The 22,246-nt window shown below is 35.9% G+C and overlaps 2 protein-coding genes across 4 annotated transcripts; one reads left to right on the top strand and one right to left on the bottom strand.

The window, feature by feature from the left end:
- The first annotated feature begins 1,710 nt into the window (after window positions 1-1,710).
- On the top strand, window positions 1,711-9,686 carry LOC139149265 (ribonuclease Oy-like). 3 transcript variants are annotated; one of them, XM_070720906.1, is made up of 8 exons: window positions 1,711-1,934; window positions 4,262-4,373; window positions 4,856-4,934; window positions 7,233-7,291; window positions 7,751-7,823; window positions 8,199-8,263; window positions 8,706-8,819; window positions 9,561-9,686. In XM_070720906.1, the coding sequence occupies exons 2-8, from the start codon at window positions 4,297-4,299 to the stop codon at window positions 9,664-9,666; spliced, it is 573 nt and encodes a 190-aa protein (XP_070577007.1). In that variant the 5' UTR covers window positions 1,711-1,934; window positions 4,262-4,296; the 3' UTR covers window positions 9,667-9,686. The 3 variants fall into 3 exon arrangements, with proteins under 3 accessions (XP_070577007.1, XP_070577009.1, XP_070577008.1); XM_070720908.1 differs by lacking the exon at window positions 4,262-4,373 and adding an exon at window positions 3,989-4,124 and having other exon boundaries at window positions 1,758-1,934; XM_070720907.1 differs by lacking the exon at window positions 1,711-1,934 and having other exon boundaries at window positions 4,214-4,373.
- Window positions 9,687-11,402: 1,716 nt separating this feature from the next.
- Window positions 11,403-21,745, bottom strand: LOC139149262 (adenylate kinase 7-like). Its single transcript, XM_070720903.1, has 17 exons — window positions 21,585-21,745; window positions 20,818-20,991; window positions 20,214-20,322; window positions 19,824-19,918; window positions 19,395-19,505; window positions 19,106-19,189; window positions 18,741-18,829; window positions 18,529-18,619; window positions 17,777-17,854; window positions 16,412-16,561; window positions 15,836-15,964; window positions 15,529-15,640; window positions 15,247-15,375; window positions 14,453-14,716; window positions 13,522-13,742; window positions 12,265-12,423; window positions 11,403-11,906 (listed from the first exon to the last, which is right to left on the bottom strand). The coding sequence occupies exons 1-17, from the start codon at window positions 21,675-21,677 to the stop codon at window positions 11,868-11,870; spliced, it is 2,127 nt and encodes a 708-aa protein (XP_070577004.1). The 5' UTR covers window positions 21,678-21,745; the 3' UTR covers window positions 11,403-11,867.
- Window positions 21,746-22,246: the final 501 nt, after the last annotated feature.

Here is a 22,246-nt window from a genome sequence, read left to right as displayed (position 1 = left end):
AATGAATTTTTGTCAGTTGGTAAAATCAAGCATAAAGACATTTTTCGTATTTTTAACTTTCACTTTCACAAGTCCAAACACATACGTTCTGAAGTTTTAAAAAATGATCGCACATTTGGAAGCAGCATAAACCAGGGATTATGCAACTGTAAAAGTTGATGAAAATGTCATGGATTTTGAGATCAAACCAACATATACAGAAACAAATCACTTCAACATATTTATTAATTGTAAAAAACCTACAATGAAAATACAGTGAGTGGACCAGTGGGATTGTAAAAATATTGTAACACCACTTGATGAGTTGAAATTTGATAAATAATATTTATTTTGATGGGGACACTTTGAAATCTACTCAGAGCGTTTATTTAACAGCGTAGATTTATCAGCCTTGATTATGTATAGCTTTTCAGACAGACAAAGATTACACCTCTTGCTTGGAGCACGGTCCCTCCACAATAGCGTTTCCCGACCGTTTGGTGGAGGGACTGTGCTTAGAGTAACTCCATGCTCTGTCAAAAATTGACCATGATACATCAAGCCCTGGTCCTTGTTCTTTAGAAAGAAAATGAAGTTTGATAGTTCAGTATTGTTCACATTTTTTGTTACGGAACGATTGCATGTGAGTATCTCGAAGCGTGTCTTCAAGGTGTGATCAGTGAAGCCTATGCAAATCTGCTCTTTAATTATTGACTCCCATTGAGACTTTGGCATTGTAAATGACACCCCTGGCTTTACAGTCACCTTTTAATGGACATGAACATTTATCCTTGCAAATACAAACTGCCAGTATCCGGCGACATATATATATATATATATATATATATATATATATATATATATATATATATATATATATATATATATATATATATATATATATATATATATATATATATGTGTGTGTGTGTGTATATATACACATCTCTCCTTTCAAGTCATAATTTTGCTCAAAAAGTCCCGTTTCTCAATCGCTCATAAATAAATGTAACTGTGAATTTTCCGCTAAGGCAATTGATAAAGGCATACACTACACCTTACACTCATACTATGTTCTCGGTTCTTACATAAATCACTTTGTTTGTGCTTTACGGTTGAATTGGCGATGAATGGTCACAGTGCATGCCTTCAACAACATTTACCGTCTACAGTATACTGCATAATACAAATTGCTATACAAATTATGCCACATTATGTTCAACTGTGCGAATGTGGCATAGGTTCTCATATCATAAAGTGATTCAAATTCAGTTTTTTGTGAAAGTGTGCTATGATAATAGAAATAATATTTTTTGATCATCAGTAATGTCCATTTTGTAATGACTTAGAAAATTAAATTTCCTTTTGATAATTATGACCAATGACGCACAGATATACTGAGTAAGAGTCACGTGAAACATCACGAACAGTGACGGATGCACGTATGGTACACTGTAGGTCACGTTGCTTATTTATTTAAGGGGGCGTTCTACAATAATAATATACATATTCTAGTTCATGTTGTGATATTTGTTATACTGAATCATTAGAAAATTTTGAAGTACATGTGGACGCCCAAGATAAAAGTAAAATGGTAGGATAATCGTTAACCACATGGCGCTGATGTGTCGACTCGCGGCTGACAAGTCACGAGTGTTGGTATAGTCTCACTTCAACTTTCATGCTTCAAATATAAACCTAATACTAATTGTCACACGGAAGTAGGAAAGCGGTCCCATCCGGTGTTTGTGACGTGAGTTGGACTTGAGCTCCGAATCAGACGATTTTTGTTGCCCTCCGAGTAAGTAGACACCCATGGGAAAATTTTAACAAACTTTCACTGTGCCAATTAAGATCGAGAACCATCTCAAGTCAGTCAACTTCCCCGCCGCGCGCCGGTTCTGTGACAGCGGCTCTGAGCTGAGCGAGCCATCGTCAGCCCATTGAGAACACGGGTAAGTGAACATCCTAGTTGACTCTTGGCAGACTTTAAATTCAATTTCAGGGCATGATGTCAAGTCCAAATTTCGAAATCGCTTGCACGTGCACTACTTGTGTAACTACCAACGCATTGTAAATGATCTCAACTGATGTAACGAACACAGTTTTATGTAATAGCATGTACTCGTGAGATGGATTTTGTGGAGGAACCGTGGATGGTATGACTCCTACTGTCGAGAGAGGAACTTAGGGAGCCGTCATTATTTATGGACTGGGGAGTCGGAGGAATCTGAGGGGGGTCACTCAAAAAATCGAAAGCTACAAGGGGGGTACTCAAAAGTGGAGAACAAGAAGGGGGGCTACTCAATTTTGTTGATATGTACTGAAGCATTTAGTGAAGTTATGAATTAATACAACAATAATAGTAAACAACAGCAATATGTATGCTTGAGATATGTATGTTCATACCCGGTATATGTACACACACATACACATACACATACACATAATATATATATATATATATATATATATATATATATATATATATATATATATATATATATATATATATATATATATATATCATAATACAGGTGGTTTCAAGTAGAAACTAAAATCTCATTACACTATGTGTTTCACGTTATTGTGATCTTCAGGTAAGAATGATCAGCTATTCGACGTGGCAAGCCTTATGTTAGAGGCTAGTACTGAGTACATTTTTCAGTATTTCCTGATTAAAGATTGATATACTTGCCTGATCATTCATGAGAAACGTCTGCTTTTTATATTCTACATTGTATAGGTTACCGATAGGGGAAAATGTGTAAAGCAAGCCAATTCTGATTCTATAGAGTTTAAAACCAGTGGAATGCCTTGACAACAAACCCATCTTATATTGCAGGAAAATAATAATTAATAATAAATGTGAATAAATGTATGTTTGTCGCTTTTTTTTTCGTTTTCAAAAAATGTAATCTTCATTGAAATCAGTGAACTGGAATATAAGTTTTGGAATACTGTCTCAGATTTCTGTTCCTTTGAGTTTTTTATACGAAAAAAATTTGAAAAAAATACTCCCCAAGTGCCACCAAATAACACCATTTTAATTTCTATTTTTCAAAAGTTCCAATGGTGTTCCCCCCCCCCTGACGTTCCCCCATGACCGCTTGCACGGTCGTTTGTGGTGCTTTCGCACCACATCTTCACCCTCTTGTAAAAAAATCCTACGGAGAACACTGCATGTCATCAGAGCACTGGATACAGACCTGTACATCAGCCCCTGTCACAGCAATGGAACCTCTTTCCGACACAGACCTGTTCCACAGGGTTTAATCAGGGTCTGTACAGGGCCTGTCGCAGCAGCAATCCATTTTACTGTACAGATATTTAACTTTCCCAATTTTGTCTCTTTTGACGGTTGCAGTCGAGTATTAAACCCATTTAAAACTATATTGTGTTCGCTTTTTGTTTTAAATTAAACTATGGTACTTTCACAACAAGTTTTCTTGTGAAAGAAAAGTCGAAGTATGTGATGTGCGTTCTCTCTGTGTTTGCGGTCGAAAGCGCGCGCGAGCAGATGATGATTCCTATAGAATATTTACATATGAATAAATGTACGTTAGGTAAGCCAATCATGAACCTCATATAGAGAACGAAATGGCGGCGGATCACAGAAATTTACTTATTTAATACTCATGGTTTTTGAGATACTTTTTGCTAATTTAAGGAACATAAGTTTCTTCTTTTATAGCTGGCTGGGACACAACAGAACTTCATGGCCTATCGCATTTTGAGGGATACTGAGGTTTTTTAGCTCGTGATGTTGTACTTTTCACTCGCTTCACTTGTGAAAAACACTGCCGCAGGATATGCAGCATCACTCATTGATCAGTATTCTTCAAAATGATGCGCGAGGTCATGGGGTTCAGTTAGAGTGGCCGCCCATCCAACTCATTCTCCGCCGTGCTGATTGAGGAAAACTTGATCATCCACCAGCTGATACGAAAATATTTGCTCAACTATCCACCAGGAAATAGCTAATACGAATATACTTTTGCACGAACAGCTTTGTTGGCTGCCCCTGACTTCTTGCTGGTCACATCGCTTAGGTCAGTAAGGTCATCACCGTTTCAGTCGTTAGTTCATTGTGGACAGTGCAGATATTGTATACTAGGAGACAAGAGATAGCTGGGACACTATTGGTAATGTAGACCATTTATTTTACAACTGGACATTTTAAACATTAGCAAACTTAGACTTTTATTTCATTTTCAATTTAATAACACTCTCTCTCTCTCTCTCTCTCTCTCTCTCTCTCTCTCTCTCTCTCTCTCTCCAGACAAAGATTAAGAGAATCCGTGCACTTGCCATGCAATGGCTGTATTTCAAGCTTCTATGTTGATACCAATAATGCTCATGTGCGAACTATCATTCTGTATTGAATTGTACAGGTAGGCCCTATGTATCTATTTCTTGATACCTGCACTGCTAGGATATCGGACGGCTATATAGAATGTGTGTTACATCTACTGAGAATTGCTTACCCTGCTTTCTCTGTAAACTTCAGGAACACAGAACAAGCAACATGCTTTTGGCATTATTTAAAAATTTACAAACTCTTGATGTGTCGCAATCTGATTAAAATCAGATGTAGAGTACGGCGATGTCTATACTAACGCGGTATTCTTTTGCTGTCGCCTCTCACATTGGGAGAATACCGCGTAAGTATTGACGTACTCTGTGACATCTTGTTTTAATCAGATTGTGAGAGGCGACAGCAAGAGATTACCGCGTAAGTATAAATTGGATGTATCGTAGCCGAAAAAATATAACAACCGTAACATAATAATGAAAATGAAAGACGACAAAATGGCTGTTTATCAAATTTCAAGTGTATCGTGTTATCAAGTTATGATTTGATTTATTTTTCAAGGTCAAATGGGTCAGAAAATGATTGGGATTTTTTCATGTTTACGCAACAGTGGGCACCAACATTCTGTAAAACACAAAGGGTAAGTTTGATGTCACCCTGAACAACAGAAAACGAATAAACATACAGATATAAAATATTTAATAATTATGAATAAACACAAAGAATAAAAAATGTACAAAATCAATAAAAATGATTAAAAAATTCAAAAAAAAAATAGAAGACTAGACTACAAATGGAGATATAGACAGGGTATTTACATAGCATATACAAACATATAATAGTCTGTTTGTTTTTAACTATTACGTCTTTATTTTTGTTCTGTCAGCTGTTTGTAATGTAATATCATTTATATTTGTCTGTTTTGTGCATCTTTTATTCTGTTTGTTAACAATGATTCTACTCCAAAATAAAAACAGGACGTATGGTGTTCTGCAGACTCAGTATGTCAAAGAGATCACATACGTCATGTTGTTTCAAACAAAGCCAGTGTACAAACACGTATAGAAATACATATTTCTATGTGCGTTTGTGCACTAGGTTTTGTTTGTACCATGGCCATTCGAATGCTAGGTTTAACCTATCGTTTATATGTATGTATATTTATGTTTGTTGTTGTTTGTGTGTACATTTTCTGTTATTCAGTCTGAGGCCATTTTGATCCAAGTAAAGAACAAAGGGTAATTAATATTACTGCCATCCCGCCATCTGAATGATTCAGAGCAAGAATTTTATCACCTCAACTTGGACTCCTCAGCCGACTCTGAGATAGTCTGATAAGGATTTTCATATCATGCCAACACTGTTGACTGTGCCACATATCATATGGAGATATTCAATTCCTAAATGAATTAATAAACTGAAATAATCTCCCTGTCACTAGAATTGCATTGTAAAAGATAAGGAGACGAAGAGTATTACAGCTAATAATTGTGGAAGCCTGGTGATATAGACAGAAAATAATTGTGTGATGTTGAGGGCAGTATTATAACCCTAAAACAATGTCTTAATTTTGATTGAGTAGAGTATAAACACACACACGATTTTCATGTCCCTAGATCAACCAATGTCAAGCACTCTTTCTGCTGGCAGGCTTCAACAACATCACTTCTTGGTGTCTCAACGTTTAATTGATGTTTTTACAGTTAGGGATTGACCATTTGATATCCTGGAGGGGGGCTTGGAAGATTGGGGAAAAAAAAGATGCCAGGTGGAGTTGCTCAAAAAAAAAATCTGGCTTTAAGTGGCTGATGGAAAAACAATTATGGACCATTGCGACTCGGAAAAAAAAATCTTGGCAATTGTTCGATGCACACTGCAGCATCAATAAAAATCAAGCAGTAGCTCTGGAGTTTTATAAAGCATAAACCATTTCAAGCTTGAGGAACAATAACTGAATATGAACAATTGTACAGTATACATGACCTTCTGATTAGAGGAAGTATGCTGAAATTGAAATTGCTCACCAGTGTTTTCCAGAAATGTGTAAATCTGAATGTATGGATTTTGTCAAAATACCACAAGAAGAGAGACAGCCTGCCATGAACTGGGTCAAGTGGACTCAGTCAGTCAAGTGGACTGTTCAACTTGCTAATATCACTCAAACCAGGACACTTGTCAGACAATGACATATTTTTTTTCAAGCACAAGTAAATGCCATAAATGTACATGATTGTACATGATTTTACAAATATATGTAGGATACCATCATCTCTTCTGATGACACCAGTGATGTTCTCAGAAAAGTTTTCACTGTAAGTTTGTTAATGCTTAATGTAGAACTCAGTAATCAGGTTGTTTGATTTGTATTTTCAGTGTGTTACCCATGGTATAAATAAGATCTATAAACTGATATTTTTGTAAAGTGAATCAAAAATGTACATGTATTTACATATCTTTATTTAGTTTCTTGAATATAGTCTGTGTGCGATAGAACAGCATCTTGTTACTGGGTGTGAAAAACCAAGCAAACAAACATTGCACCGAAATTTGGTAAAAAAAATATATCTCGAAGAAGGAAAGTGAAAAAAAAGTTGCCAGCATATGCCCTGTAGAAAAAAAAATTCATGGTGAAGCAGGTGGGAAAAAAATAATGGCTCTCCACCAATCTTCCAAGCCCCCCCCCCCCAGGATATCAAATGGTCCACCCCTTACTGCCACTATAGACTAGTTTACATTAGATAAATTACCCCTGAAGCAGTTATACTGTCTTTATCACAAATACTGTATCTTGCAACAATAACCTACTATATGCATGCATCTGCATATACAACAACACACATTGGTTCTCAGTATATATACTCTACACAGAGAATACAAAAATATGTTTTGTATAATGCACATCTTCCTCTTCTATTATTATTCTATTATTTATTTATAGAAGAAGTATGAAATACCCCATACAGTGCCAAATGATACGTGGACAATACACGGCCTATGGTAAGAATAAGCGTCATGATTCTTCATCGATTCATCGCTGGAAAACATCCAGAGATGAGTGTGATCATACTCCATGGTAGCATATTATAGAGTGTCTTTGTCAGTAATCATATGTCATAGTCATGTTGGATGATATACCATAAATATTTGATGAAAAAAATATCACACATTAATGTGTTCAATGTGACAATGAGATGATAGTTTTGCACTGATCCAAGCACTTTATTCCCCAGATGATATGGGATTCAGTATACACCCTTTCACCCCCCCCCCCCCCCTCATTCTGAGTACTTCAATCCACCTATTGCAAACAATGGATCATACCAAAGTCTGATAGTGAAAGCCATAAAGCTGGCTGGAATAGAATTGATATATGGGATCTGATTTGTTCCCATCAGAATGTATTTAGGAATTCCTAATAGAATATCATTGCTGCTGGAATGTATGATTTCATTGTAGGCCTTCTCATACAAGTGGGATAGGTCCTCAATTCTGTGACAGGAATTTGCCTTTCGATGAAGGACAAATTAAGGTATGGCATATTGTTTATGAGTGATATATTGATTCTCATTGATTTGAGTCATCATTTTTCAAACCCTTTAAGTTGTTTATAATTATATTTACACTGAAATCTTTAGGATTGTATAATTTTGAAGAGATTTCCGATGAATTGAAAAGACTAATTGGCAACTTGTTTTCTTAACTTTCTTTTCCTAAGAATTTTGTCAATAGTGTATTACTTCCAAATTTCCAGTAGAAAATACAAGTTCCCATTTCATATTTACTTTATTTATTTTCATTTTAATTTTTTTAAGATGGAAAGATTTTGTTCTGAATAATAATGGTAGTTTATCAAGAAATTTACTATTTTTTTGCCAAAAGTTTTGTTCATACATTTTAATTACAGAGTATACGCAGTGAACTAAAAAAATATTGGCCGAACTTATTACCTGAAGGTGAAACTGAATTTTGGTGAGTTAAATTTTTTGAAAAAAGAGATTTTGGCAGAAAAGGAAGTCCTTTACTTATAAAAAGAGTTGAAGCACTCGTTTCCAATGTATTATTACATGGAGGATAATAACAAAGAGAAAGGAGTTGTTTTGAAAGATGAAAATCAAGAAAAACGTTGGTATCATGGATCACGGAGCTAATGTAACAGGCTGTAGAGGGCGCTATGCAACTCCAAAATTTTGCAATGTTTGTAAAGCTGTCTGAAGATGCATCGATGCACTGCTAGCCCACAAGTATTTCCTACTTTGTCATTTTTTGTCTCAGTTAAAATAAAATTATATCAAAAATTTAGATGACATAATTATGGACATATTTAACTAAATTTCTGCAGTGTGAATTCACACAATTGATGCATGGTGAATGAAATCTTGAGATTTTTACAAAGTATTGTACATTTTCTTAGGAAACATGAATGGGAAAAACATGGAACATGTGGAATGGATGTTGAAGCTGTCAACACTCAGGAAAAATACTTCAGAATTGGATTGGTTTTGTACAGAAACCTCAATATTTACCAGTATGTGATGATGTTTTTATGTACGTCTCTGTTCATCTTGATAAAATTCAACATTTCCTCATTCTCAAAAAAAACTCATAATACGAGATTTGATGCACAAAATTTATAATACTAAATACAAAAATATGTCAGCCGCAATCATGTACTATGAACCTATTTTCTACAAGACCATGTAACAGGGTCTCCTATGTAACTCAAGAATTGGAATCTGCAACAAAGACTGAAGAAATAAACTTACATGATCATAACAATGTGAAAAAGACAATGCCATGAAGGTTAATTACAATTTGAAGACAAATGAGTTTATGGTTTGAATAAATCTCCTTCAGAGTCCAAAATTGAGACATGTATATTTTTTCATATTTTTTCCAGCAGCATAAAACCCCGGCATAATAGATACAATTTGTGTTTGTGTACAGTATGGGCATGCATGATTGAAAGGAATTTGAATTAGAGATCAAGAGATGAATACAATTTTGACCATCAAAATTTACAGCTATTGTTGGACAATACCAAGAACTATTGTTGGACAATACCAAGAATATGAACTGTTAATGATTAGGCAATATAAACTATGTTAGCTAAAATTGCATGGAATCTATATGTAATGTTTTAAATTATGTCGATGGCAGAATTGTTCCTTAGATTGTTAGTTCCAATCTTGCAATTGTTGTACTGACTATATCATCTATTGAAGCCAAACTTTTACAGAAAATTTCCTTTCATTCTTTTCACCCCAAGAACACTAGCTAGGCACGGAATAGTGCCATCATCATCAAGACCGTACCAATATAATGATATCGTTAATGCTTTCATGGATACTTTGATATTGACACTCAACCTATGATGGGCTGTTTCAATAAAAAGGTAAGCAACCCAATTAATGGTATACTGTCACCTGTTCCAATTTTGCCTGAGTTACCATGAAAAGAGAAAATCTAACAAATCACAGATTTTAAGCAGAATGCCCCTTTGACCATATATGGGCATATTTAGATTACAGGTGACTGTATACCTTTAATCAAAGAAACTCATGATCTGTCCAACAGTAAGAGTTAATAAGCTCTTATTCCATTCTAATTGAACTGTGAACAACTGAAAATGATGTTCCTTTAATAGTGCCTGAGTAAAATGCTGGGAAATGGAAGAAGCATATATTAAAAAGCTTTTGTCGGAAATATTTTGAAATATGAGAAGCTTTACTGTTGCTCATTATTATGTCCACATGGACTTGAACGACTGTGTACAGAAATTAATATTCAAGGGTAAGCAAATCTAAAGGATGGCCATACTAATTTTTAATGTAGTGTTCAAACAATATGTTCATTCTTTACAAAACCATTTGTGTAAGAATCTAACAGTCAAGCAGAATTGCTATTCCATTAACAAATGCAAAAATACTTGTATCTGTCCTGGCCCTCAGAATGACTTTAACCTCCAATTTCATTATGAATGAATTCAGTCTTCACAGAAATTATCATATGTACTGTATCATTTTGATTCTCTTGCAGAGAAAAAACAAGACTTACTTGTATCAGGTATACTTCTGTCTTAGCAAGGATTTCGAACTGGTGAATTGCAAAGAGACGGCTTCATTTAGACCTGGGACGCTTGTCGTTCAGCTGAGCATATCTTTATTCTACCTTTTGCTGGATCATAGAATCAACAGACTTTAGATTCTAAATCAGGGGACACACTGAAGCCGCATCTGACATCATAGAACAGTGCAATATCTCATGGAATGCAGACACTACATCACATGTCGGTAGAATACTTGCGAGGACCATTTTATCTCTGCCCATTTTACAATACCAAAGCAAACTCCACCATGGTGCTATGCAGATTTTAGCTCATTAAATAATTTACTCAATTGAACAGAAAAATTGCTGATAAATAGAACTTAACCACCTAAATGGTGTTCTTCTTCTCTATGAATGGACAACATAAAATATCTAGAAGACTTTTTGTTTTTACATTCATAACTCCACATGTGCCATGCTTCAATTTCCAGAGATATTTAGTGTATTTAAATATGTTTAAAAACTATAATAAATAACTGAACATGAAAATTCACAGTAATTTTGAAAATATTAAGAGAAAGCCATGCAATATAAAGTAACTCTATGCAGAGATGGTTGTACAAGGTATTGTGATGGATAACATTTGTGTGTACACCAGAGGACAATTCAGCACAGAACAGGTATGTTCTTGATGACATTCAACAGGAATACTCCTGACCAGATTGGACAGAAAGGGGATTTAATATTGGCCAAAAAACACTGCGTTGCCAAGTGTGAAACTGTATACCAAGGATGCACTTTGCTTCAATGAATCTTTTTAGGGCATACATATACCTGCATCTGTGGCTGGCCTTTCACATGATGGACACACAGAACACACAAAAAAGCTTCTGTGGAAATTCTGAAGAGGCAAGACCTCAGATTTTAAACATCTCGTCACAAGACTAAACTATTAGGAATATTTGCAAATTTGGGAGCAGAATAAACCTGGAATTTTGCAGATACATCAGTTGATGAAATATCCTGAGATTCTGGATCAAAGAAACATAGTCACAGAGACAAGTGACTTCAACTTATTTATTGTAAAAACATCATAATGAAATACAGTAAGTGGGTCAGTGAGATGAAACATGAACCAGAAACAGTGCCTTTGCACAGAAGTCTTTCAAAAATTGCAAAACCATTGAATTGATCAATTTCAATAATATATATACAAGTGATATCATACATTTGACAATTCTACTACAAAAGAACCAGGGATAGATATTTATTGTACATAAAGTCAATCTGTCCTTTCAAGTTTATTTTTTGCTCCAACGGTTCCATTTCTCAAATACTCCAAAATAAATGTAACTCTGACTTCTCTGTTGAAATAATTAATGTAAACAGTGTACGCTACATCATACACTCATACAGCATTCCAGGCTTTGAAATACTTCATTAGCTGGGGCGATGGAATTGTTGATACATCTCTGCAAGCACTGCTATGTTTGCAGTAAGTTTCTTCACAGAATTTTGAATATACATATCAATCCACCTGTGGATTATTCTTGAACAGGTATTCAGCCTGTAAGTAAACAAACAAATAAACAATTGATTGATTGATCACACAGAGAAACAAACGAATGTGCAAAATCAAGTTAGCTTTGAAAGTTGCACAAAGTAGGCTTCTTCTGAGCATTGCATCTCTATTCTGCTGCGATTTGTGATATTTTATTTCTAAAGAGTTTTTTGAAAGGATAATGTCGTTCAATTGGTCATTTCTTCAGACTTGCTACCTTGTACTGGTTTAGACATTATTACTAGACAGGTACACTGACAATATCAATATTTTTAGCCAACATCTTACATGTAGCAGAGCTCAGAGTCCAATTTGAAAGCAAAAAGTTCCCCATAATATGATAGTTGAATGGACAAAAACTTACCATATAATCAATGGCATCATCTGGTCTGACTTTACAGCACTCAATGAGCCCCTGTGTCAATGTAGGCATGACATTTTTCATAAGATAGTTTCTCAGTGGTATTGACTGGTTTTCTAAGACCTCCTGTTCCTGACGTTTCACTTCTTCAAGGCGTGATGACTGAGGGAAAATAAAAACATTCTCTTTAGACTTCTCTGCTCTTTGAGGTTGAAAAAAATAGTGCTGTCCGGATTACATATTTGAAATCACTTTGTAGCCATCTAATGGTTCTCAACAAGGGGATTTGAGTGGTGGGCCAAACAGTAAGTGAGGTTACCCACCACATTTCTGCTTGATTTTTGCACTCGGGCATTGTTGAAGGCTGACTCAATTTTAGTAATTTCTGAATAATTTCAAACTTGGACTTTAATTTCATGATTATTTGTTAAAAGTATGCTCCAAAATTACCTATTATTTTTACAATTGAAGAGTGACAAAGCTACTACTTGTAGATGCTGTAAATTTTACACTTTTCAAGATAAAGTTATCAGCAACTGATATGGTCTCATTACACCAACTGATATATGTATTTCCCTTATCATGAACATTCAAAAAATCAATACCCTTTATTTTGCCAACACAGGTGCAATTTACTCCCTCAATTTCCTTGAAAATATTTTGTATGGCTGATAAAAATAATTGTTGACAAAATTACAGAATTGCTATCTCCTCAGTGGAAAAGGGATTGATCTTCTCATCATTCAAAGTGGGAAATCAGATCGACATGATTATCAAAGCAATGTTGTCAGAATTTTGAAATGTGGACAAGCTGTTTTGTGTAGATAAGAGATTTGTTTCAGTTCAATAAGTGATATCAGTGTATATATAAATCAAGGAAAATTGTGAGTAACATCACTTGCTGTGGGGCCATCCCTCTGTGTTTGAGTGATCTATTCAAATGCCATAGGAATATGTAAATTATGCAATGTTATGTAAATTGGCCATCCCCTGACTTCCAAAATTGTGAAAAACACTGCATCTCTGTGAAGGTCAAAGTGTCCACTGATCCAGGGCTTGCGTTCAACAGTAATCTCACCACGTACTATTGAATAGGATAACCTTGACATTGGCAACTGATGAAGTTAACCATGTCAAAATCAAATTTTGCGCTCATAGCAAAACCATGACTATTTGATTATTTTACAGACTCTATTTGATATAACAGTGTACTGCCAAAAGTTTTCAGTGAACATTTCGAATATGACCGATTATTCTCACCCATTCCTCTTGTCTTTGCTGTCTTTCAGCTGCTTCCTCTGCCTCTCGTTTTTCTCTCTCCTCTTTTTCTTCTTTCTCTCGTTTCAGTCTCTTTTCCGTTTCTATTCTTTCCATCTCTTCCAGTTCTTCCGGTGTTGGTCCATAGTTACGGGGCTCTCCCATAATTTTGATGATTTTCTCCACGATGCCTTTGTTTTCTTCCTCAGTTTCTTTGGTGACATCTGAAAATAAAAACGGACATGTTGAAATAAGATTAATCAACATCACACGATCTACCGCCAACATTGAATAGCGTTAAAATGCCATTCACACAACAAATATTTTTAAATATTTTTGAGACTACAAATGAAAGAAAGATGCAAGCAAACACCAATATCTCCATTCTTTTTCTACAAATGTCGCAAAGAAGTAACAACTTTGTTGCATGAAGAATTGAGAGAAAGGTTTGCAACATATATCAGCAGAGTATTATTTTTCACTATCTGCTAGCTGTATTTACAAAATGTGGAATGTTAATACTATTTTCTCAGCAATCACAGATTTTGAATTGAAGGTAATTTATCAGGCTGTCACTTGGGAAAATTGGTGGAAGAAACAATATGATAAATACTGGAATATGCTGGAAGTTCTCACAACTGAACATTTCACCAAGTAGTTTTGAACCAGCTGGGTTCTGAACAACATGGATACTGCATAGACCCTGGAGAAATATTTTTGATGCCCTCGTTGATGTCCGTCTAACATTGACAGTGTCATTCATTCCCCATAATTTTTAAGATGGTTAGATAAAGAAGTGTGAAGATGAACTACGTATAAAGCAAAATTACATCAACTACGGTTTAATAATTTTCGCAAAATGAAATTAGCTTTCTTTTGCCGCACTGTCTTATTAATTCAATTCTGGGCAGTGATCTAAAAGCTATGCACTTACCAATGCGGTCTGGATGGATTTCTAGTTCATCAAAATAGTTGAGAACGGTATTGTCTTCTTCATTTACGGCGTGAAATTCAGCGAGACGTCTGAGTAGACCTTCCTCTGTGTTGTGAGTGCCAGCTACGACACTCTCGGGAAGGTTCATGACCCGGATTTTCAAGAAGTCGTCAGGCGCGTCCAACGATATAACCACTTCTGGCATGATGGATCTATCGTACGCTGGCACTTTGCTGTTCTCTGGTTCTTCTTCCTCATCGTCAGCTGCAAACAAAAAAATGTAAACAGATGTGATTTTGAATCTCACGGTCATGTTTGCATCAACACTGACTCTTTAATTTGCACTTCAGCAAAGACTAATTCATTTAGGTTTACGTACAGTTTAGTTATCATGTAGATTAAAACATATACAGCTTGTCATGAGATATGTCATGTTTTAACTTACTGTTCACCCCTAATTCCTAATAAGCAGATCCACAATCATCATTGATAACAATGGATTTGGGTCAGACCATGCAGGTGAAAGGGTTAAGAGTAATTGTTTCTCTTTCTGTAAGGCTTTTAAGTGGGAGAACTCCTTGGGCTATCATTATTTTCATCACAGAATCCAAACACTGTTGACAATTCTGTACCCATCGCTAGCATTTGTGTAATTCTTACTGAGTTAGAGTAGAATGTCAACCCTGCTTCAATAAAACAACCCTAAGGCAACAATCGAGCATCAAAATCCCCCCGCCTCACCCCAACACCCCCACAATGGACTGCCACTGAGTCTCTGGAGTGGGTATACTCACTTGCAAAGAGCTCCTTAGCTTGAGGATAAGTCTTGGGATAACCGTCCAGTATGAAACCTTGATTCTGACATGGCATGGAGTGAAGCTTATCCCGGAAAAACTGGATGATATATTGGTCTTCAATGCGACCTGCAAAGGAAACACCAGTTGGTGGCAGTATCTTAGAAATCAGTCAAATCTTATAAAGTCTGCCAAAATAGATATTGAAATTAGAAGTATGATTTCTTCACGGGATAGAAATTGTGAATCGAAGCAGAAGATCTACATCCTAGTGTGACCTACCACTGTTGTTTTCTTTGCTTTCATTGATCTGATCCAACAATTCCTGATCTTCCTGAGCTTTGCCATCATCATCCTCATTTTCATCCTGGTCAGCACGGGCAGCACTCTTCTCCTGAAAACCACATTGAATTCAACAAAATCATTTTATTTTTAGTCTTTAATGAAATATTCTTTCACTTGACCATACCAGGTCAACTTCCACTTTCAGATCCGACAAATGGACTGCTGAGATATCCTCTCTGACAAAATTTTGACAGATCTGGTTTTTTCAAAGGTCACAGAGATTAATTGAATTTATGGCACTCACCAGTCTACCGATAGCTTCATCGATCACATCCTTAATCTTAATGTGATGAAGTTTGTAGTGTTCGCACAGCTTCTGGACCACTGATGTCTTTCCCACAGCTGGTGGTCCAAGGATACAGGCACGCATTGGCTGTGTAACAATATTACAGTGTTGGACATTAGTAATGGTCAGAGATAGCTACAGAGATGTTATGTAAAATGGGTACAAGAGTGTACTGTAGACTGAGACTGTGAAATGTCTCAATTTAAAAGACTTTTTGAAGATTTGAATAGATTTGGCACTTGTTCACAATAGAGCTGTCAGACTTCAGAACTTTAGTTTTTCATTAATATTATAAAACAGACTTCCTGTTCATGCCAAAGTACCTTTTGTTGTGGTTACCAATTTTTTAAATGCAAAGGAGCATCGCATACTGTGAACAGTTATACATGAAAAGTGAAGGGGAGAACTTGGATAACTCCTAGGAAATGCACCACTTCACGATGATGTATCTATGAGGTATTTTTGGGATAAATTTGAAAATTGCTACGCTGATTTGAGAATACAGAATAGTAAAACTAAAAGAGGAATTCTTACCAGCAATCCTCTTGTTGTTTTGTATTCTTTGATAATACTTGATATATTGTCAACCAGTCCTGTCTCTGCTGCCCATCTGATGTTCATACTTTCTTTGATGTAGACTGCATCCATTCGAAGACTCACCAGCAACTGGTCAAAGTCTGCTTGCTGTAGGGTTAATGCATGAAAAATATGCCATAACAAACAAACGAGCATCATAATATAATTCAATGAATGGCCCTTGGTTCAGTGGAAATAAACATCGCTCCTGTTTCTGTACCAACATGCATGTAGATATCGATTTAAAAGTACGTGGGCATCTACCTGTTTATTCCTTTCGTCTTGTTTATTCATTGAGGAGCTGAAGACAAAATGCACCTCAGGGACAGATATTTGGATTCTAAAATTTTACATTTCTTTCCTAGTAAACCACTTGTGGAGGTTTCCTCGAGATATACACTCCTGCCAGAGATCTCAGATCGAGTGATTCGTTACGCTTAGTGCCACCGCGGGGAATGTTCAACAAGGCATATGGGCAGAGAGCTTTCTCTGTCTGCGCACCGTCTCTGTGGAACTCATTGCCTCCAGAAATCCGTAATGCTAGCTCCGTTGACTGTTTTAAGCGCATTTTAAAGACCCATCTTTTTGTAAAGCACTATTACTAATGTTTCGGAAGGGTCACCATTTTTACCGTAACCGCTGATGCTTGTTTTATTTTATTTATTTTATTTTAACGTTTTCTGCTACTTACTCTGTAGAATTTTAATAATTTTTTTTTTTTGTATTTTGACTGTTTTTTACTCTGCAGAAATTTTCATTATTTTTAACCATGTACGTTTTTAGCATAATTTTTTAGCATAATTTGATTTTTTTACATTTAAGTTTGTCATGTTTTGCTGGTATTTTTATCAATTTTAAATGTGTAAAGCGCACTGAGACATATGTGTAGTGCGCTTTAAAGAATTAAATATTATTATTATTTTTTCCTTTAAAGCTCTTGGAGTAAGAAATATTTTCCTAGATTGTCGAAAATTGAAAATGTTTCCCTAATGAGCAAACACAGGTATGGCGACCATTTGGAATTGCAAATATCAGAAAATGTCAGGTAATTTGTTTCTCTGGTACCAAATTTGCACGGTGACTCCTTATTCTATTGTTTATCTAGTGAGAGAATCGTTGAAGGTTTCACTGAGGAAAGATTGAGCAAAAGTTTAAGTCTTTCACTTTCTAGGCACATACTACCTTCACATTGCCATTGCAAACAATAGGACTCAATCAGATCACCATAGTAAATGCGTTACAATATTGCTAGGTCAATATCTCTCAATGAGGTCCTGTCTTACTACTTTGTAACATTACTGAGAGGGTAATAATGATGTTTACCTCTAGATCTTTGCTCAATAATGCTTCTTCTTTTGTGATGTGTTTGATCTTGCCATTTCCAAGACTAGTGCTGACACACTGTGGGTGAAATATAACAATAAAACTTATGACAGTACATTCATTATACATCCATATTAAAACCTCTAAAAGGATAGAATTTTTTTAAATGAGAATGTATTTCAAGATATTTTTCAATCTGCCGTGGATCACTTTTTACAAAACATGTGTTCACTTTAAAGGCGCCCTTCTCAATCCCTGGTTCTCACATTGACGAATGTGTCAACAGCCCATTAACAGTTTGTCATTCTTTTGTTTTCCATTGAATATTTTATCAAGGAAATAATATTTATATTAGATAAATCTGATAATTGAGTGGGGGCTTTAAGTATTCATACGTGCATATTTACACATATTTGATTCAGTTTAATATAAAGCAATATGTATTTTTTACATTTTGATTTTCTTCCATGCAGTTGACTATGGAAAAGCTTTTTACCTATTTGTAATTTCAAATATAAGAGTGCCATCGGGAAATACTAACATGTAATTCGTGATGAGATACAACACAAAGATGATTCTTGTTATTTTACAAAGAGACATGCTCACAATTTACTATAGGGAATTATTCACTTATCAATAAGAAGGTAAAAGATGTGATACACATAGATAGATCTATACTCATAGACATGCTGACACACACACACACACACACACACACACTGACCCAGTAAGTACTTCAATTGTGGACTTACCCTGACAATCTCTTCCAAGGTGTTCTGTGAGTCATCGACTGCCACAAGATAGCGTGTCTTTGGACGGCTGTCGGCAATGTTCTGAATGACCCTGTACAACACAAAGAATTACCAAAAACCATAAATGTCTGTACAGAAGTATTTATATAACTAAGAATTCCAACTGTAAAACTTGAACTTGCATGAAGTACTGGTAAAAGAATACAACTTACGCTGCTAGGTCTTTGACATGAATGGTTGGTACAACATTCATTCCATTGCCAAAACACTGTAGAGCCTCGGCTTGTCCATGCCAGGCAGTCTGTTGACATAAAACAAATATTGATGACCACGTGTATTGTTTCAGCTTTACCCAAGACAAACAATGGTTGCATGAACTTTTGGCATCTGAGATACAGGGAAACTGATTTATGATTTCTATATTTCTGATGATCCAATAAATGAAAAAATGCTTCAAATATCAGCATAAAACAACCACATTTCTCATGCAATTTCGATACGTTGATTTTCATCTCAATAATTACAAATAACACTTGTACTGTTGACAGTCTTTGTACAACAAAGAACTTGTGCTCACCTTGAATAAATAATGGAAGATGTTTTCACCAGCTCCATATGTCAGACCTGATGCAACAACATAGGTGACAAACTTGGCTTTATTCTGTGAAGAAAACAAAAGTCCATTATGATTATTGTCTCTCTAGGACTGGCTTCCATATAATTCAATGTCGGATAATTTTGTCTCTCTGTGGCTTGCCTAGCCTCCATCAATTAAATGGGTGATTCCATTGGCTCTATGGCAAACTTTTGATTGTAACTTTACAACATCAATTTACAACCATGCCACAAATCTGATTGGAACTCACCGTTTTACCAAGCTTGATGACAAGTTTCTCAGCACTGATGTGAGATTTGTAGTTTGGATGTGGTTTCCTCCTGCGATAATCATCTTCAGTGAAAGGAATTTCAGGATCATCCTAGAGAGAAAAAATTTTTCAAAGATATTTTGTCAAACAGATGCACACTTAGCTGGCAGGTAGAAACTGAAACTTGCATATCTTTCCTTTATACTAGCATGTGTACCAACTGATAAGAAAAGCAATGAAAACTCTTAACAGATCAGAAATAAAATAATTTTATTCATTTCACTTATATTTAGTTTGAAAGAGCTTCATTCTTCCCTCTTCACAAAAACAGTGATCTACAGCTTGTACTGAGCATTCATTGATAACATCTTTTCACCTATGCATAAAACAAATGCTGATCACATAAATTATTGAAAAATTTCCACTTACTGGATCCAATGGTTTGCTCTTTCCCCAAGTCATTACACTTGACAACAAGATAAACATTTTTGGACCATCAAATCTGTCAATCTCAGCGTGCAAAGCTGAAAAATAATGATAAGCATTTACGAATCAGAAAACTTAACATCTGATGATTTTTCGGAATTTGAAGAAAGTGATACGTTGATTTTTTAACTAAATGTCTTCAGTCCAATCATTCATCAAATTTAGATCTTTCATATCCTGGTCAAGGTCAGCACAGCCATGCATTTTTTCTACTGGAAATACTGATAGTCAGCAACACTTTATTTGAATAGAGGTGTAGAGGTGTAAATGGTAACTTGCATTCACTCATTGTTATAAGCATTCACCTATTTGATTAAATCACATGATACCTACCTGAAACTGCCCATGTTGCCTCATCAATTTGATCTGGATCTTCAGTGATGTCATAGACAATAATATCACATTCCATCAAGTGTTCCAAAAGTTGATCTCGTTCAGTTGTCTGTGCACAACGATAAAAGATCATGAGTGAATCCTTGATTTCTTTTGAAAAAAGCACATACACTGATGCTGAGAGATACTGAAATGTAAATTCTCAGGTGATGCAATGCACATATTTTAGTCCCGGTGTTTTTCCTCTGAGAAGTATAAATCCTTTTGTTGGAGAGAAATTTCTGGTTCATTGAAAGAAAAATGACATGATGCTCAACCTTCCCTGGGACAACCATTAGCTTTTAAGGAGGCCTTCAAAAGAGAATAAAAGGAAATGTAGTGAATAGAATAAAAGGAATAAAAACAATTATGAAAATACTGTGTCTTGGTGATGGCATTGAGGGTGGAATGGGCCTCTGACATGTCCAATCGAAACTACAAATACTTTAGCAGTTCTCGATATTTCTATGAAGTGACAGTGATATTTTATGAATATTTTTGACACATTATGGGTTGCTAAACCATGCCAAAAGCCTATGAGTACACAGGTAGAATGGCAACTCACCACTACTGCATCTTTGGCCCAATCTGGCTTTGGAACTGAGACGTCTTTCACTGTGCCAACAACTTCATAGGTTCCTTCCTTTGGCTTCAGAAGGATATCACTGTCTACACTTTTATCGTCTTCCTCTTCTTCCATTTCCTCCAACGATGCCCCGACAACACATGACGAGAGGAACTGAGAACGGGGATACGACAATGTCAGAGCAATTTACACTTGAGAAGCTGTGCATGGTGATTGAAGTTTGACTTCTACTGTTTGACTAGAAGACGTGATGGTAATTTGGCAATTAAAGGTGACACATCTGCCTCGTGAGGTGCCTGACACTTACAGAATTGAAAGGGAATACGTTCCTTCAATTTTTCCCTATGGCACATTCTTAGTTATGCATGGTCCCTCCACAAAGGGACGGTGGTTACTGTTGTGCTGGTCTGAGAACCGTCAGGATCTCGAGATACAAGGTGAACAATGTAAATATGCTAACGATATCTTCGAAGTTTGAAAGTATAAAAGCGGAATTGCTTTCTACGGCGGACATCATACATATACATGTCTGTATTAATTTATATTAAAATATTAATTCTTCAAGCATTACATTGACTTAACAAACATGCTCATATATTTTGTGTAACTCGTTCAATTTCAGAATCCATGCGTCGATCGGTGATCGATGATCCGACATGCAAAGACTGACACTCGCAATTACAGGTGTCAGGGTTAAGAGGTTTTTTGGTTGGATTCATTATGACGATATAAACGTCAGTTCATACCTTCCCGATATTCTTTCCCTCATATCCATCCAAATGGTTCACAAATACCAACTTTGACGTCGGTGCTTCTTGAGTCTCGCTTTCCTCCGCCATCTTGCAATCACTGTTATTCTACCTATGCGCAAACGACACAATGTTTGGATGCGCAATGTATTCGTCGCTAAGAAGATCACGTGATGGAAGAGGGCGTTCTCATACAGTGATAGCATCGCTTCTTTTGTTTTTCATCTACACATCGGAGCAGTTGTCACTCATGTGCTCTGAAGGCAACACCTCTTCTGGGCTGTCAACTCTGTTTGCCGTTTCGGCGTTTGGATATCAAGTAACAGTATGTCTGGTGATCAAGGTTCACAATTATAACAATGAAAACAGACAATATGAAATGTGTAAAATACAACGAAATTTGTGCCACGTCAAAGGATAAACGTGTTCACTATTATGTCTAAAAATAACCATGACAGAAAAGGGAGTAGCGAGGCCTTTGGAATTCGTCGTACAACGCTTGTAAATCCTACGGTAGAGTCATTCCTTCACTTTTACAAAGAAATATACCAACATTGACGAAAATACTAAAAGTTCTGATCGTTAAAATTATGAATTCCCTGTCTCGATACTGGCTTCTTTTCTTACGTGAACCTACGGAATTTATACAACCCTAATTG

This window comes from Ptychodera flava, chromosome 14 (assembly GCF_041260155.1).
Source record: "Ptychodera flava strain L36383 chromosome 14, AS_Pfla_20210202, whole genome shotgun sequence".
Lineage (NCBI taxonomy): Eukaryota > Metazoa > Hemichordata > Enteropneusta > Ptychoderidae > Ptychodera > Ptychodera flava.
This window is presented reverse-complemented; position numbering and strand designations above follow the sequence as displayed.